This window comes from Gambusia affinis, linkage group LG07 (genome assembly GCF_019740435.1).
Source record: "Gambusia affinis linkage group LG07, SWU_Gaff_1.0, whole genome shotgun sequence".
Classification (NCBI taxonomy): Eukaryota; Metazoa; Chordata; class Actinopteri; order Cyprinodontiformes; family Poeciliidae; genus Gambusia; species Gambusia affinis.
The window spans coordinates 20,371,089-20,391,025 of NC_057874.1; the positions used below are offsets into that span (position 1 = coordinate 20,371,089).

Genomic DNA, 19,937 nt, shown 5'->3' on the forward strand with positions numbered 1-19,937 from the left:
TGTCTGTTTCCCCCCTAATCATTTCCCATCATACTTTTCTTTTGCTCCTATGCTTCACTATACTTTAAGTAAAGTAATATGATGGATCCTAAAGGACAGAGTGATAGCTGCCTACTACAGTCAATTCCTGGCAGTAATTCCTTCAAAAACAAACAGGCATAGCATACACCTGGAAATAATTATACAGGCCATTTTTGTATTTTTATGTTGTTTTGTCAAGTCACTGTGTAAATGAAATTATTATTGGTGCAAAATTATCTTCCTCAGCGTCAAAAGCAATTTACCAGACATTACTGTGATAGAATTGCAGAAATAAAGGCAGTTTTGAGATCCAATACCACTGACTTAAAACATTTGTCTGACTCAGATTTAACTCACAAATCATTTCTATTTGTTACTTTTGTAATTCTGTAGAGGACAGGAAAAACCCTAAAAACCCCCACTAAATGCAAAGCAGCAAAATCACAAAACTTAACAGGCTGTTCACTTTGATTATACTAATAATGAAATACAGGTAACAAAATAGCAATAGCATTCCTCATAGTTTATTATAACTCCATGTTTCACATAACATAAGTTTTTGGTAATTCTTGCTTCACAGCATCGCTCTGCTCTGGGACCTCTCCACACTTCCATGCGTAGCTGTGTAATGCCTAAGGCCGGGTAGACGGCAGCAAAGACTTCTTAGTGTACAAATCAGAGCTACTTCTATGATAGACATGAAACTGATTAGGCCTGACAACGTTTAGGGATCGAACTGGAGGGCGAGGACAAGGAAAGTAGCTAAAGAAGCTGCATATGCAGGCAATTTATTATCTGACCTTGCAAATGAATTCCACTAACTCTCACAGACAAACAGCTGATTGATCAGCTTCTGGGCACTAATGCTAATTTCAGACTCACATAAAAGCTAGGCTTGACTGCTTATGGTTTAAGTTGGATTAATAAGATCTGTAACAAAGACTCTTTCTTGCTAACTCCATGGGTTTTAAGGTTACCCTAAGGTTGTCCTTTGCTTTGTTAAAGGTAAGCTTTTTCAAGAATGAAGGGATTAAAATAAAACTCTTTTCAGTCTAATTGTGCAGCGCTGCAATGTAGCTAAAAAGGTTTGATGTAATGCTGAAAAGAATATTGACAGGTTTCTCAAAGAATCATATATGTGTGGTCATATGTGTTGTCTTACACAAGATTTAAAAAATAAGAGTCTAAGGGAACTCTTATAAGGGATCAGAAAATTATTCAGTATTTTCAAACATTCTGTACACAAAGTATTTCATTTGACTCTCATTTTCTTATTTAAAGAATATCTGTTGACAGCATCTCATCACAAATGACTCACTACAAACTGTTGTTTACCAAACTATAGATTTTCCATTCAATGATTCTGCACTCAAACAATCCGTGATCTGTCAACCTGTTATTTTAAATGTGAAAGATTATGTCATAATCTTGAAACATAACATAAAGATTATAGAATAATAGAATAAGATAACAGAATCTTTCAACTGATTTTGTTTTTTTAAAACTTATGCACTTGGTGTGAGTACATGTGCTTCCATGCCATGTAACTTTGCTGCTGTTACACCTGAATTTCCTCACTGTGGGACAATAAGGAATATTTCTAATCTATTCTTTTCACGCTAATTTATTTCAGCTTTGGCAGTCAAGATATTTCAGATTCTGAACCGAACAAATCCCTTAAAGCATAAACAGCCTTTCCTTAAGCTAACTATGAGAGTTGTCTGTCTAAAGATTTTTGTTCACCGAGTCTTTGTTTTGATTACTCGGTAGATTTTGAAGCACATAAGAGTTTTAATCATTACCTTAATTGTTTAACATTGTTGAGATTATTTAGAGTTATTATTTAGAGTCTCGTTCTTCTTACATGCAGGTCCAGTGAGCTTAAACAAAATCTCTGCCTACTGCTCTCACTGTAAACAAGAGACCATCTTGAGCACTTAGACAGATTGGATTCAATTACAGTCTGCTACGCTCTGAATATCAGATAAGACAAATTTACACAACTGTTCTGAAGGTGACAAGTTGAGTGAATGCCTGGTGAATCTAAAGCAGCAGCCAAGGACAATGACTGCATACTTTTCCAAGATGAGAACACTGCAGACCTGGTCTCATCTTAAGGTCTTAGAGCTGAGACTGGAGCACTTTTCCCAGGACATTCAATTCTTACACATCAGAACAGTAGAATATCAATCACTTGTGTTTATAACAAATATTTGAATTATGGGCCAACCTGATAACTGGGTAACAGAAATTATTAATATATAAGCTTACCAGTATCTTTGTGGTATAGGCGCTGTTGATAGAAATGGAGTTGATCAGTAAATCCAGGGATCTGGGTGGGATTACACCAGGGTCTGGAATTTCTTTGTAGAGCACATCTCCTACATAACACTGCACGGCTGTCATGCGGTTGGTGGTTAGCGTGCCTGTCTTGTCGGAGCAGATGGCGGTTGCATTGCCCATTGTTTCACAAGCATCCAGGTGACGCACAAGGTTGTTGTCTTTCATCATTTTCTGTTGGCAAGATAAATAGATGCATCTCAAAACAGTTGAAAACACAAACCAAATTGTTGCTTAAAATAACCCATCTAGCACATGCACTACTTGATATTCATTGGTTGCAGTTGTAAGATGATCACGTCTGTATTTCAACATATATTCAGACAAGTAATTGCACAGTAAAATAAATTAAAAAATTATCACAATATTTAAAGTATTTTGAAGCTGTAAAGTGGTGTTTTAGTATCAGAATGCAAAAATTAACATGATGAAATTTCCACACGTAAAAATAATCATGGGACATGTATACAATTTTTAACAAGATAATTAAAATTTGTACAACCAAAAAAAGAAATTTAGAAAACAAAAATTCAAACTGTCTGAACTATAAATTATTTTAATAGTCAATTGCATGCAATACTCTGGGTTTGTTTTTCCTTACCTTGACTGAGTATGCCAAAGATATGGTCACAGCCAGTGGCAGGCCCTCTGGAACAGCCACCACCAACACAGTCACACCAATGATGAAAAACTTCACAAAATACTGGATGTAGATGGGAGTACACTCTGTCATCCAAGGACGCTTTTCCATCACAAAGTTGTTGATGGCAAAATACAGGACCAAGATGATTACAGTAATGGCTGACATGAGCAAACCTGAAAAACGTAAATAAGGGGTCCAATGAGAAAAGGCATAATAAAGACATAGAAGATTGTAAAGCCCCTTAATTAATAATCCAGGTGATGAGGCTAGTTGTTTGTTCTGTGCAATTATTTGTAAGGCAAACGATTTATAACTATGGAAGTTGATGCCTTTGTGTTTGCACTGGTTGAAACATTGGGCCATTGTAACATCTGTACACATTATGCCACATTGAAGAATACAACCACCCAGCATCATAAGAAATCCAGATTAGGCCTCTATCAACTTCTGTGGAGCATTAGTAATGAGGTCTAGTACATAAACCTTTAGTGTCTGGTAACCTTCAGTGATTGTTTTAATTGAATGTTAGATCTAGATGCATAGCTCTGCTGAGATAATCCTGATAATCCACCTGTTTTTCAATGCACTTAAATTACTTCCTCACAACGTCATCAAGTATTAAAGAGGCCTGATATTAAACCATCCATTCTTTCGTGTTTGAAGAGGGATGAACTTAAAAGCTGCAGGATAGTAACTGTCATTTGCGCCAATCATTTATGGTAAACTATTTAAAAAGGAACCATTTTCTTATTGCTGGTCTGGACATGCACCAAATTACAACCATACAGAATACAATCCCATCTGGGTGTCGTCAGACTTTTACATCCTTTCTGTAACAATGACCAATTAATGAGGCGAACTTTGGTAATTTCAGTCAACCAAGATCTTCTCACTGGTTTAAATATAAGAGATCCCTGCAGCCTGTTTTGATGAGGAAATAATAAGCCATGGACTTATATAATTCTGCAGCTCAAGCCAAAACACTGTGTCCCATTGTAGGTGTGTGGTAACTGTAGTAACAAAGTATTCAAAGTATTTGTCCCCTTATTGATTTCCTTATGCTTTGTTTTTTGTCAACACAGTCTTTTACATCACTGCTTAGGAATTTTATTTTTTACCCCTCCAGGGGGTCTTTTGTGGGCTCTAGTGTCCCTTATATAAAAGGCTGACAGGAAAGGGGGATTGTGAGGGGGGAATACATGTGGCAAATATCGTCGGGTCAGGAAGTCAAACCCGTGACGGCCGCGTCGAGGACTCAAGGCCTCCAAACATGGGTCGCGCTGTCCCCTACACCACCACGGTACGCCCCCACTTTTTAGGAATTTTATCAAATTCTTTGCACAATTGTTTTAATTGAGCAATAGTGGAATGTTTTAAAACATGAACAGCCAGTTTAAGGTCAGGCCATGTCATCTTAAATCTACTGAAGTCTGAACTTTGACTAGACCACTCCAGAACCTTCATTTGTTAGCCATTTAGAAGTGGACTTGGAGGTGTTTTTTTTTTTTATCACCTGCTGCATAACCAGCTGTGATTGAACTGAAGGTCAGAACCCGATGGCTGGACATTCATGTTTCTATCAATTACGTCAAGTTGCCCAGACCCATGTGGAAGCAAGCCAGTCTAAAACCATCAATGTGACCATATATGGACAATTATGTTGCAGGAGGGTAAGACCTGTTTTCCTAACACAGAGGTGTACAAAAGGGTTTCAATTGCAGAAACATGCTAAAATGTTGTGCTAAAAAGAGTAGTGTAAATATACATGAACCAACAAGAATATGTCCCATCTCCTAAAGTTGACACATTCCTCTACCTCCTGTGACAATTGTGGTTTTACCTTGGCGATGCCCCACTAATGCAAGATAAGCTGTAAATGACCAGTGAGCACACCAGCAGATGTAAATAATCCACTGTGTTATCCTCCAAATGAACATTAGGCAAGAGGAGACAAAGGAGCAAGTTGACACAGAGCCAGAAGAAAAGCAGTGCTGTGCTCTTAATTGGCCAGCTATCGGTCATGTACATGAGTGAATTCTTTAGTATCACTTCATTCAGTCCAGAGAAACACTGACAGACAATAATCATTCGCAGTCTACTCCTGTATTTGTACTTAGAAAGAAAACAGTTTAAGATCCTACATTATTGACCCAGATGACTGTATTATGTTTATTTACTTTAACATGTGGCAATAATACAGAGGACTAAAATAATCACAAAGATATCAAAGAAGAAAAGTATTTCTCAGCTAAATATCAACAAAATCCTCATCTCATCTCACATGACAGCAGAAATTACAATAAATGGCAGAAGACCAATAATCAGGAGGCAGTTGTTTAATCGCCTGCTCAGTCAGCTCAGACTCACTGGAATGTCCTCATGTGCCCAGACAACAGCACCACCCTCTGAATCGTTCTTTGTCAGTATTTACAAAAGTCTTTGCAGTATTCTGAAGTTTTTTTGGTTTTATGTTATTTTCTGGTCAAAAAACAAAAGGTTAAAATAACTTCAATGTGGTGAGGTAAAGCTGTTATGTCCAAATATTCAGTAGAAACCCTGTATGAGGCAAAAGCATAATTTCTATGCTAATCCATTCATGGTATTTCATTGTGCTGACACCATGTCCCCATTCTATCAGTCAGGCAAACACTAATATCACAAGATATTCTAAAAGCAAGCCCTACTTTAAGGAACTCTCTAAAAAAATTAAATAAATCATGACATTTTTTGGGACATTGTTCAGCTATAATCCTACTGCGTTGCTACTTCAAAGACCACACCAAGTCAAGATACATTAGGAATACTTGCAGTTGTAAACTTTTACTTGGCATCAACATCTCCACATCACTGTTAAATTACACAAAAAACAACAGATGAGAATAAAAGAAAATCAGACCTAAACAGTCACTGTTAAAAATCAAGTTCAGTAAGGTTAACTCTCTCAAAAAAGTAACAAATAGGCTTTCAGAGTTCAATAATGTAGACACTTTAGTCTTCCTCTGCAGAGCCTTAATTCCTTCAAGCAACTGCAAACTACACCCATTTTGCACAACATATTTGCTTGACAGACAGGATGATGGTTGTGCACCTTGTTGTGACTGATTTTGTGCCTGAATGACTGATGGATATGTCTGGGTGCAATTTGCTGTACCTGCTTTGCCGATCTGGACAGCTAGTTTGGTCAGCTTCCCCTGGAGCACAGACTTCTCTTTCTTTGGCGCTGACACCTTTTTCCGCTCCTTCTCGTCGGCCTCCCCACCTTCAGCACTCTTCAGAGGTTGCATTTCCATGGCAGCTGCTCCGTCCGGCTTCTTCACTGTAAACAGCGTAAGAAAAAAAAAAAAAAAAAAAAAAGAAATCCATTGTTAGTGACTGAATAAAGAAAAATGACACGATTAGAAGGATTTACACTTAAGTGTGATACTTTCTCTGGAACAGTCAGTACTGACATGAAATTTGTAATTCAAACCATCAAAGAATAGAATAGTCCAAGACAGGAGTGTGAAATCCACACAGCATCTAGAGGCTTGTTAAATAGTGAAGGAGGATCATTTAAAAGAACATATTTTACATAATTAGTAATATGCACAGAAAGATGTATTTTACACAGAAATGCCAATTAACCCCCAAAAATAAGAAGTTAAACAGGAATACACTCAAAAAGAAAGAAAAAAAAAGAAATATGGTCATGATTTTAATTGTAACAGAACTTGTATTCATTCATGTTTTCTTCTTGCTGTGTACATTTCTGCAAGTCATTATTTTATTTATTTATTTATTTATATTTAAGGAAAGGATTACTACTAAAACTATTCATGCCCTCAAGACTTTATCAGATTTCCAACATTACCCCCACACACTTCGGGGATTTTTTAGTGGTCCATCTCATTTATGTAAAAGGCCAACATAACATAGTGCATAACTGAGAAGTGGAAAAATACTTAAACATGGTTTTCAACATTACAAATGAACCTCTCAGATGTGTGGAGTGCAATTGAATTCAACCACAACGAGTTTATATTTACATCTACGTTTTGGTGCAATTCCAACTTAGCTAGCTGTGCAATGGCTGCATTTTTTGCCTTTTCTTCTTTGCAGACCAGTTTGAGCTCAAACTGAATGGAGAGTGCCTATGAATATGAACAGGAGTTTTCAAGTCCTACCACAGGTCTAGACTTAAACTGGGTCATTTTAACACATTATTATGCTCTGATATATACAAATCCATTGTAGTTCTGGTTGTATATTTAGGTTGTACCTCCACCCCTACTTTTCCTGTCCTTTCAGAAGAAAGCATTCCCACTGCTGTCACTCTCTTGTTATACCATAGACATTGTGTGATGCATGACAGGCAGTTTTACTTGTACTTTTTTACTGTGCAAATCATATTGCATCAGGCTTAAACTAAATACTGTCCTGGTCTTTAGTTTAGCACCTTCTTTCATGTCTTTGCTAACTTGTGGCATCCAGCAAACAAGCTTTCGTCTTACCACTTTCTTCAGGACAGATTGTTGTAGTTTATGGCTGTAATCCTGTCAAGTGATTCTTCTACCTGAGATGAGAATCTTTACAGCTTCTCCATAGGGCTCTTGGATGCTACTTTGATTAATGCCATCCTTACCCAGGATATCTGTTTAGTTGGACAGCAATAACGTTTTAGTTTTGTGGCTGTCTTCTATTTTGCATTTTTAGATGATGGACTAAATGTGATCTGTGAGATGTCCAAAGCTTTGGATTTCCATAACCTCAACAGGCTTTAAACTTCTCCACACATTCCTTGGTATTTGTAATGCTGTTTGTTCACTAACATTTTCTAACAAACCTCTGAGACCTTCGAAGAATAAATGCACTTCTTTGTGTTGATCTATCATATATGTACAATACTAACACATTATTGTAACTTGACAAAATTCACATGGTCATCTTCTACACCACCAATATGCAGTCTTCGTATGGTTTGTCTCATCCATTGAACAGAAAGGTCCAGACTGCAACCAACAATTATGTCTGCAGAGAGGATCATCAGGGCTGACCAATCCTCCATCCAGCACATGCACAGGTCTATGGTCAGGAAAAGGGCAGCTGACAGCTCTGAAGACCCCACATATCTCAGGCCCAAACTATTTAAACTGTTACCTTCAGGTCAGTGCCACAGAGAACCAGCAATATATATATATATATATATATATATATATATATATATACTCATACTTAATGTCTGTATGTCGTGACCATATGAATACCAAAGTCAAATTGCTTGTTAGTGCACACGATCTTGGCCAAAAAAGCAGATTTTGATTTGAAAAGATTCAAGGAAAATGAATACTTTTGGAAACCACTTCAAAATCATACAAAACATGTCTTTGCCTTAGATCTTTGACCACGAGATACACATGTCTGGATATAACGATGGCTTTTACAAATCAGGTCATTAAATGAACAGAAATCAAATCACCTTCCACAGCAATATCATCACTGATCTATGTGCAGAATTGCATTTGTTGGTAGAGATGCTTAAAAGATTCTCTTTTCAAATTGTATAACGTCAATATAGGAATATCATCACCTGCTTTAATAAATTGAAGCTTTTTAACAAAGGGAATATGCTGGAAACTAATAGCCATAGAAAGAATTTCCAGATCACCTTGGCATCAAAAACCATATTCTGAAACACATAATGATACATTTACAGACCCATTCAACAAATTAGAATAATTTACTTTAGGAGCTTTATCACCAGGTGAAACCTCATATAGATTAACTACACACAGATGGATGTTTAAAAACATTTATTAGTTAGCTTTGATGATTTTCCACTTACATGTAATAAAAATGTTACATTTAAAATTGAAATATTACATCAGACCAAAAAAAACTATTTTTAAAAACAGAAATATGGGCTTAGTGAAACATATGTTTCACACCTGTTTAAAAGTTATTTTCAAAATGGTACAAACGGGCCTCATCTTAACATCTGAAAATACAATTGCTATTCTAACTTACTGAATATAGCTGTACATTACAAGTAGAATATGTCATCTCTGCTGTCAGCTAAAAGCAATTGATTTTTTATCAACCTTAAGCCATATAAAATATTTAATGGTGTGGCAAGGATGAGGTGCTCTCTGAAAAGGAAATTATGAATGGTAAAAAACATATTGCTCTGATAGTAAAAGAAGGTGGAGACGAAGTAACAGAATTCTGCCATTACCCTGTTTTCATCTCCATTTCCCTCTGACACACACATCCTCTCCTTCTCTGTTAATGCAATCTATTACCAAGAATCATTACAGCTTAATTCTTCTACCCCAATGAGGCATGCATTGATGGTCATAAAAACACAAATTTAATGTAGCACATTTGGCTCAGTCAGTGGTTGTGCATTTAATTTTTCTGCATACGTGATTCTCTTTATCTAACTTTGATTAAAAAAATGAGAGACTCCCTAAACCTATAAGAATGTATTATAACACACTTACAGGTTGAACATATTGAAGTTACTAGTACTGCTGGAGTAGTACTTTTTAAAGATGCTGTATAATTGAAACCAGATATGCACAGAGACTATGTAAAAAGATACACAGCATTTTCTCCACACTGTACGACGTTAAATCAGACTAAACTTTTCCCCTTTTAGGTAAGGATTCTCAAAATTTTAAGGCTGTTGGAGAAGACAGATTTTTGTTTTGTAAAAAAACATGAACTATATTGGTTTTAAACCAATTTTTAACTAATGCTTAGGGTAGTGGTTCCTAACAGTGGGACTCAAGCCCCCCTGCATGTTGTAGGTGTCTCCTATGTCACACACCTGACTTAAGTAACAGGGTGAATAAGAGGCTTCAGCAGGACTCGCTGGCTAGGTCATCATTTTAATCCGGTGTGCTAGAAAAGAGACACAAACACGTAGGAATGGGGGGACTGAGGACCAGGGTTGGGAACCAATGTATGCCCATATAGTTTAGTTCTACTTCTATAAAACCACAGGACATGTTTCTTTAAAAAAAAAGATATTTGTATTTGAGTGCATTTCCAAACAGTATTTTATTATATGTTACTTTCAGAACAACTACTTCAACTTCACTGTGCAGCATTTCAACTTGTATCAGTACAGGTTAATAGGACAGTATCTAGAACAAAGTAAGTCTTTTACTTTCTTCTAGAGTTTATGCACCAAAACAGGCAAATCTGTGAGTCACAGAACTAGTGTCCTTCCTGCACAGTATGATGGCTGGACATTGTCATTAAGTTTATTCTTGTATAGTACTATTTAATAGATGAAATACCTTCTGGTATATGAAAATTTCACCCAATTATAAAGCAGACTGATTTATTATTACTTTTCCATGATGTCACACCAGGAAACGGTGCATTTGAAATGCTGCTTTTTTAACATAATTTCCAGACTATTGATTGCGCCTGAAAATAATTTTGCTGCATTGCAGTGTTCAAAGTGTGTGAAATAGTGCAGCTTATAGTCCAAGAATTACAGTACATGCAGGAGTGTGCTTCTACAAAAGAACCTTACAAAGCCACATCATCATCATGTAGGCCTTCAGAATTGTTTAAAGGCATAATCATTTTAGGCAACAACTTTCATTGAAGTAAAAAACCAAGTAAAAAAATCTCATTCTGGCATTAAGCAAATACTAATCCTAGCTGACCTAAAACAGGAAAGGTTTAATCTGATTCAGACAGACAGTGAAAAGAAATGGGTTTCTACACAATCCAAATAACTAGTTTTAAATCTATATCCAGGAGATTGCACAAAAAACCCTAAATCAATGTGTGTACATCTGGTTACAGGATTTAAAATGAGAGTTTTTTCTTTCATGGAAATAATGACGTATTTTTAATTTCATCTTACATTGCAAGAAAAATAAATAAATAAAATCCCATAACAACAAAATGGAGGATGATTTTCTTTAATGCCAAACCAAACTATGTCAAATTATATATAAACTGATATAAAGCAGTTAAAAGAGTATTTATTCCAAAATTGATGCCAAGTTAAAGTTTTTTTAATGTTTTCAGGGTAAAATAAAGTAGTTTGAGTGAACATGACACAGAATTGCAAGGCAGTGATACAAGGCTGCTATTCTACCGGAAAGAACAAGACGAGCCGACAACAAAATGAGAACGAGGGAACATTAGACCACAGACAACACATCAGTGACAGGTAATGAGGGAGTTAAAAGAAGGGTATTCTGTAACCTAAAGTGATTGTGGGTAATAATCCTTGGTCAAATAATGTTACTGATCTCACCTCAGAGTCTAAAACTGGGCACAACCAGTGATAGACTCCAATGTCTTCTGATTATATACTGAATTAGAACGGCCTAAATCTATTTCTAAGAAGAACGTGTGTGAAAATAAACGCAGAAACGCAAAGATTTCCACCTGCTTTGACCCAGGGCTTACACCACACACCATAAACAAGGACAACATATGAGTGGAAAGAAGTAGAAGGAAGAAGGAGAGGGTTAAACATATGATTTAGTTACCTTTAATCTGGTTGCTCTCCACATTGCCATCTTGCATTTTACCTATGATGAAGACATACAGAACAACAACAACAAAAATAACCAAGACAGACAGGTCAACAAACCGTCACCACAGAGATGAAACAAACAGTGAGACAGGATAATGACTTTTAATAACATCTTTGTGACAGTCACATAAAAAAGCTTGTGATACATAAGTGATGTTATGTAACAGTTTGCTACAGCGTCTCAGAAGTAGGTCAGTAAGAAAAAAAAAAAGAAATCAGTAAGAGCTGCAAAATACCCTATCCATCAATAAATTAGAAATTAATTAAGAACAAAAGTTTCTTTGGCTACTCAAAGGGTCAATTTGTCTAATTTGGGGAAAAATACTAGACTATTATTAGAATACTATTGAATTTATTTTTATCTCGGTAATTCAAATAAAAAAGTGAAACTCATTACGTTAAAACCAGATATTCAGAATATATTAAGAATACATATCAAATTATTTTCTTAACATCACACCAGATTACATTATTCTTGTTTTTTCAGTCAGTTTTATTATAAACCTTATTCCAATAAGATATATATATTTTTTTACTTTTTCCCTGAGTCAGATGTCTAAATACATTTTCTTAGTATTTTACTTACACATTTGCTTGGCATGTGCTTTTTACGGTAGTTGCTGAAATTTTGACCCATTCCTCTAGAACGGATGTAACAGAATGATGTTTATAAACCACTCTAAAATTCAGAAACTTTTTCACACTAACTTTCTATGCAACTCTAATACAATTACTTTTTGTCCTTATCCTCCTTTTCAACAATTTATGCGTATATTTTGGGTCATTGTTCTTTAGGACGACCCACTTGCAGCCAAGTATTAATTTCTTGGCTGATGTCTTGAGGAGATGTGCCAATATTTTTATACAATTCTCTTTTCTAAACAACTACACCAAATGATGCGGCCACACACTGTACTTAACACTCAGAATCATGCTCTTAAGCAAATTCTCTCCTTTTTTATTCTTCCACCATGTCACACAATGAGCCAATGTGTTTGAGATGACACCTTCACATACATCTACAGGTGTTCCTCAAATGCTGTGAATTAAGCTATTAGAAAAAAAATGTTTGAAGAACAACACATCTTCCAGCAAAGACTGGCTCAATCAGGTGCTTTACAGATGAAATATATAAAATTACATCAAGCGAAAGGGCTTCACTGATCAGTTATCAGTTTCATTGTGTTAGATGGAAACTAATGTTTCAACACAGTCTATGTCTTTATCAGAGTCAAAAATGAACACAGCAACAGGGCAACTACAAACTACAACGTTGCAAATACAGAGGACCGTCATCTGGGGATTGGTAAATTGTTTAGAGGAAAAGAACTCTTGTAAATTTCTAAATTTGAAAAAAATTAATTTAAAAAAACCCCTCTAATTTTAGCTTTCAGCAAATAAAAAATAATTCCAGAATCATAACAGATGTAAAAGCAGAAATCTGACTAAATGTCAGAAAGTTCTTAAAAATGTACCTGTGTATTTTTATACTAAATTCAACTTTGATTCACACCACACTAAGTCACAAATATGTGGTATTTTTCATGATTATGACTTGAAGCTACATTGTTGGATTATGTTATTTGGTTTGGTTTTCTGGCCAATCAAGATGAATGCATCGCTTCAAGATTTCCTTATGGAGGGCAATGCATTTATACAAATAAAATCCAAAACTTAAATCAGCAAGAGAACTTTGGACTTTTGATCAGAAAACCAGTCATTTTTCTAAATCTCCATAAAATGTAGTTCAGGAGTTTCTTACCTCAAGTAATGCAACACTTGTAGCATATTTCCATGCTACATCTATATGGAGGCCTTTTGAAAAACTCAAGATGCTGTGCACACCTTGTAAATCTTTCCTAAATTCTCATAAATGCACTTTATGTAACAATAATCTCAAAGCTGTAGCTTTCTGTAGTCTGTACAACTTTTTTCCTTCTGCTCAACTTTCCATTAATATGTTTGGGCACAGGACTCTGTAAACATCCATTTTCTTTAGCAACAAGCTAACATAGTATTACCCTGATTATGGATCACTGCAAAATCAAGTGATGGGTCATAATAGTACATTTGTGTTTTAAAATATCCTTTTTATGCAATATTGCAATTCTCTAAGAACTTAAACTTTGGGGTTTAATCAGCTCTAAGACACATTCACTTAAATTAATAGACAAAATACTAAAATTATATTATTCTGTGTGTAATGAATCTAAAGAATAGGTGTTTCACTTTTTTTAATTGAATTACTGAAATAATATTCTTTTGTGGTATATTCTATATTATTGAGAGATACTTGCATATTAAATGTAGCAAATGGAATAGTAAAAAAACTGAGTTTTAATATAAATCGTTTTAAACATTATAAACCATATGAGTCAAAATATATATTACATGATGTTTACGACAACCAGTAGAAAGAGCATTGCACTGAAGACGGTGAGGGAATGTACAGCACAAACATAAGTACACCATATACAAACAGCAGACAGCATGCAAAGGAAAGTTCAGAAAACACATGCAAATCACATTCAGAGGAAGGCAAACTGGAAATGTGAACACAACAAAGAGAGAAAAAGAGCCTGAAGTAAAAGCCTCCCACATGATGAAGTTATGCAACAACAACTGGGGGCATTTCAGAAGCTACGTTTGGGGACACGAGTTTATCATGCCTTTGGAGTCTACAGATAGAAGCGAATTTAATTACAGTTCAATTAAAAACCAAAGATGCAAAGATATGACAACTAATTTTAGTCTATAATGTTTACATTTTTTATAGGAAGACAATCAAAGGTCTAACTACATCTATTTTACAATGTCTTTCAACGCAAATGTCGAATTAGATAATGTAATGTAGTACTGAAGGTTAGAATACCATGGCAACCCCATTATGGTCAAAACTTGCACATTAAGCCAGCTTCCTAAAGTAAAAATAAAGTTGAAAATAAAAAAATGCTGCATTTCATCCCAGGACAGAACACGGTCACCCCTCCCATATTTTCCATAAACATCCTGGAGAACCACTCAAAGAACCCAGAAAGGAGAAACATCAACGCAACACTAAATGACAATAATGCTTCTGCATCTTATCCTGGTGAAAATAGAGGATGGGCGCTACCTGACCCCCAAGTTCATCAAACAAAATGATATGACCCTTCCAAAGAACTTTGAAACTGCTTATTGCCTTGTCATCCTGATATCTAAATGAATGTATTTATTTGTATCTCAGTCTCGTTATGAATTGTCAGCATTGAAGGCCTAAAATGCTTTCATTACTTGTAAAAATACATTGTGACAGATGAGGCAATCTGTTACTAGTGTCATACATAGAAACTGAAGGCACACGGGGACAATAACAAGAACACAACACTAAATTCTACAACTAAATCAGGCATGCATGGACACAAAAAGATCCCAAATAACTAAAGGCAGAAATCAGCAGAAGGTAGGCATCCATGATAGGAGGCAGTCGGAGAATGAAGAAGGACAGAGGACAAGTCAAAGGTCACAACAGAGAGAGGTCAGAGATCAGACATTGTGTCAACCTACCATTAATTAGGCTGGCAGTGCCAGGGGCATTAATGCCTGCAGCCCCATCCGTGGCTATAGTTGCAATGGGGTGGTTTGGGGGATGGGAGCAGTCTAGCCAGTAACAATGAAATTTCAACGTGAATGAACCAAAACAAACAAATACACACACGCCCCCACAAACACGCCCAACCATGTGCACACACAAGACAGTGAACAGAAATAACATGGTTATAGCAGGATACAGAGATTCAGCATAATATGCAGACTTAGTGATTAGTGTGAAGCATAAACATTTATTTGTAAATGCATTATTTAATTGTTTTTATCCAACAGCTTATGATCTTGTACAGGAATTATTTTTAGGTATCTAAACAGTAACAACAGTAAACAGACGTGAAGCATGAGATCTAAATATGTCGATAACTATATCCACTAAGATAAAAAATATATATATCGCAACATTAATTGTAAAAGTTAACACTGGTTGTTGTAGTAAATAATATTATTATACCAAATGTGTCCAATTAGGTTTAAATGATTACATAGTCATTTTTTTAGGTTTTAGATAAGATAAGCTTTTTCAAACCATGTTATTCATGTAATGTCTATAAGCATCACAAATCATATTTCCATTTGTTGCATAACCAACAAATTACCAGATTAAAAATTAAAATCTTCAATGTAAAGTAAATAAAACAAGGAAAAATAGCATAACCAACCAATTAACAGACAATGCTTTATTTGGCAATAAAGAATGAACTATAATTTCTCCTGGTTAAAAAAAAAAAAAAAGAAGAATGGCCATTCAGTAACTCATAAGTAACTGTGCTTTTCTAAATGCATTCTATAATTTATGTCAACACTGCACCGTTGACAGAAAAATGCTGAACTAAAATATTTTTTGGTCTGAGTTTGTTTATAATCAAAAGTAACAATTTTTAAGACTACTGGGATCGTTCAGTCTAAAACAAATTAACAAGGAATGAAAGCTAGAAGACTGTCTATATTAAAATAAAATGTTGCCAATTAATTTTAATTAAACTTCAAGTGAAACAAAGACACAGAGTTTGTTCTCTTCAGATCCGAGAAAATCTCCAGAAATATTAGATTTTAAATTTACTGACTACATTTAGCTTTAGAAAGCAAAAAAAGCTGGAAAGCAGACAGTCTTAATGGCTTGTGCTAAACAAGAACAGAGGCGACAATGTTTAAATCTGCTTCTGCTGCCGGTAAATGTTCTGTACACCTCCAAGGCTGTCACACTCATGTCGTTGTTCTATAACAAAGCACTGAGATGAGTCTGACAGTCTGTTCAAAGAGGACCGATGTGAGCTAGTTAGTTTGACGAGTGCAAAGCTTGTTATATAGCAGCAAAGGGTTATGAACTATGAAATATGTTAACTGTCAGCACTTAAAAAGATGCAGTGTTGTGATTATAAAATATCTCTTTTTAAACTGGAGGAGTGGCACTTTGCTCCAGGAAAGGAGTGAATAATCAGTGGGATTTATCAGGAATCACATGTCAAAATAACTAGATACAACTCCCGGGGGTCAGAGAAAGGCGATACTCTACCTGTGTTCTGATGTCCATCTTCCACTGCCTCTCCTTCGAGGAAAATTTGGAACAATAAGAGAGTAAGGACAATGATGCACCTGAACCCACAGAACCTGGCTACTGAATCAGTACCACCAATACTCATCTCATACAGTACGAGTACACATTCATCTGACTGTAATGCAGTGCATCACACAAATACCTCGGGTTATACCTTAGTGTTTAAAATGTACGAGATACTTGAAAACACTTATATAACACAATGGACTACACAGACTTTCCATACATAAGGTAATGAAATGACAAAAGCTGATTTGAAGGATATGCTGCAGAGTAACACTGTTAGAAATGAAAAACACAAACAAAGCCTCAGAATGATTCAAATTTGGGGATGTAATGATTTTACCTTTCTTCTCTTTCTTCTCCTCTTCCTCAACACCAGCCCCAAGAAGGGTAAAGATGATTCCAGTCTGCGAGTTGACACCAACTGCAGTCACCACCATACGTCCTGACCCCTCCATAACATGGGTCCCTGAAAGAAGGACAGCGTGGTAATAAAAACACAGCACATACATCTAAAATTCAGTGATTATCTACAGTGCTGTGGAAAATATTTGCTCCCTTACAGGCTTCTTCTATTATTACTTTTGTCTTACTTTAGTGTTTTATCTCAAATTTTTTTAAACAAAGATCACCTGAATAAACAGAAAATTAAAGTTTTTTCTAAAAAATATTTAAATTATTAAACCTAACCTAATTTAAAGCCCTATAGGTAATTGCATTGTTGATGTTAAATTGTAAAATGTAATTAAATTCTATCTCACCAACCATACCCAGGTCTAATTACTTCCAGAGTTGTAGATTTAAGAAATCATTTAGATATAACCTACTTCATATAAAGCAAGCGGAAAAATTACATCGTGCTTTGATTGAAACATTAAATAAACAACTAGTCTGGAAAGGATTACAAAGACATTGCTGAAGGGCAAGAACAACAAAAAAGAACACACTCCTATTATTTTGTATGAAATAACTCATGTTTATTGCTTCTGGTCATTGTACAAATACAAGTAAACTTGGTGCAAAGTGCAGTTTTTTTGTTTGTTTTTTTAAAGGACCCCATATAGACAGTGAAATATGGGGTGGTGGAAGTGTGACGGTCTCCAGCTGCTTTATTACTTCAGGACACAGACAGCTGGTGTTATCATGATTACTCGTCTCTAGCAGAAAATCTTAAAAGAGAATTTCCAGCAATAAAAGAAGATAATGAAGGATTTGGAGTGGCATACTTAAAGTTCATATTAAATCTGAATGAGATACTTTTGCTTAACCTTAAACAGGTCAATCATGCTCAAAAACCCACTGATGTCACAAAGTTAAAATAATTATGCTAAAAAGAGGGGACTGAAATTCATCCCAGCAGCCTAACAACTAATTTCTAGTTATTGCAAATGATTAATGGCAGTTGTTGTGATTAAAGATGGAATAACCAGTTATTAAAAATTTTTTTCCATACAGGCCAAAATTGGTTTGGAAAGCTTTTTTTCTGAAAAAACTGGGTTTTGTTCAAAATTCTAATTTGTATGATGATCTAAAACATTTAGGTTTGACAAAACATAAATAAAAACAGGAAATATTTAAGGGAGGATACACTTATTCACATCATGTTCTTAAACTTTGAATCCCTTAAGCTTCAGGATATATTTAAAACTTCAAACTACAAAATAAAAAAAACATACTCAAATCAGTGAAAAATCCTACAGTTTAAGGCCAAACAGCACTACCAATAATTGAACATTTAAAGGTTTTGAAATATGCCTTTTTGACATCACTACAAAGTGAATGTGTATTAAAAGCTTCTTGGAAATAAAAAACACCTTATACAGATTTGTTTTTTTACTAATATTTAATCAGTGCTGTTACAGTAAATTATTAAAATCTGTGAAGCAGAAAGATATTAAATTCATATCTTTCTGTTTTACAGAAAGATATGAATCAGAAAAATGTTAAATGTCCTTACTAAAGAACCTAATCTACATTAAATACTTCAAAGCAAGAGTGAATTAATGTGCCAGATACAGATATGTGTCGACTGCAAACTACATTAGCTTCCGTGGCGTGGTGGCACCTTTACACACACTGTACAGACACACACAAATCCATTAACCTTCGTGAGACGAAGTTGATGTGGGTGAGTCTGAGGCTAATTAAAGCAGCCAGCAAAAAGGCACACAGCTAATTATCCAAAGAAAAAAAAAAAGTTTAACGTGATACCAGATCAGCCCACATTTTTGTTGTCCGTGATATTTCTGGTTTCATATAATTTATCTAATTTTCTTATTATTTAGAATACTTATGTACCAACGAGAAAGTTACCAATGCCGTTACACATCTTCTATTCAGTAATATTTAAGGCTAATGAACTGTAAAATGAAACATACATCCGTGAATTATGGTGAGGGCTGTTTGAAGTATTATAATAATAAGTTGGAGGTAAAGAATAACCAAACAATATATTCTACAATCATCTTCTATGGATTTTTATTTTAGAGTGAACAAAAAATAAAAACAAAAACATGAATTACCTACTAATCCATAAAGAAACTTAATGGATCAGGCCTGACAGTGATTTAAATTAACTTTCACATTAGAAAAAAATTTACATAATTTTAAACCCAATAAATACTTGAAAGTAGTATTAGAGAAGGGAAATCATTATTTGGTCATCTGATGAATTGTCAGTTCTTTCACATAAAAAGAAATAAAACCGTCCCAAATGTTATAGAAGTTTAATTAAAAAGGAGAGAGGCCGTACATAACCCAGAATACAACTATTTATCAAAATATCAAAATCACAAATTTGATTGCACGTCTTTGAGTGAAATAAGACTTACAACATATCCAGAAAATACTGATTGTATCTATTTCTATTTCTGGATCTCCACCACCATGAGAAAGAGCAAAGAGCTGCAAAGAGATGTTAGCGGCAAGACAGACAAATCACCACAAGACTGCAAAGGGCTATTGGGTTAAGCAAGAAGATTAGTGAAACAGTGATGCTTCTTGGTAGTTTTTCAAGACAATAGAAAAAACATTTAAATGACCATGATTTGCCACAGAATGGAGCTCCTTGTAAAATCCTGTTATATGGTTTAAAATCCTATTTTAAACATCAACTATACAAGAGGAGCATGTCAATCATACAAAGACAGGTTGATCTAAACCTCACCAAGTAAATCACTGGTAAAAAACTTCAGGAGCCACATGTCCAGATCTGTTTTAAGACTCATTTTCAGTATCTG

At 35.1% G+C, this 19,937-nt stretch overlaps 1 protein-coding gene across 15 annotated transcripts in view; it reads right to left on the reverse strand.

The window, feature by feature from the left end:
* The window catches only part of atp2b2 (ATPase plasma membrane Ca2+ transporting 2), a 119,028-nt gene that overhangs the window by 21,903 nt on the left and 77,188 nt on the right, over window positions 1-19,937 (reverse strand). For 11 of the 15 annotated variants that reach the window (XR_006370985.1, XR_006370986.1, XM_044120904.1 and 8 more), the window contains 7 exons: window positions 17,042-17,167; window positions 16,654-16,686; window positions 15,099-15,191; window positions 11,506-11,547; window positions 6,156-6,320; window positions 2,963-3,177; window positions 2,293-2,535 (listed from right to left, as the gene is read on the reverse strand). Coding sequence is in view for 13 of the 15 variants with exons in the window: in XM_044120904.1 (XP_043976839.1) it covers window positions 2,293-2,535; window positions 2,963-3,177; window positions 6,156-6,320; window positions 11,506-11,547; window positions 15,099-15,191; window positions 16,654-16,686; window positions 17,042-17,167 (917 nt within the window). In the remaining 2 variants the exon portion in view is untranslated. The remainder of the gene's footprint in view (window positions 1-2,292; window positions 2,536-2,962; window positions 3,178-6,155; window positions 6,321-11,505; window positions 11,548-15,098; window positions 15,192-16,653; window positions 16,687-17,041; window positions 17,168-19,937) is intronic. The other 4 variants (XM_044120901.1, XM_044120902.1, XM_044120898.1 and 1 more) reach the window with 3 other exon arrangements.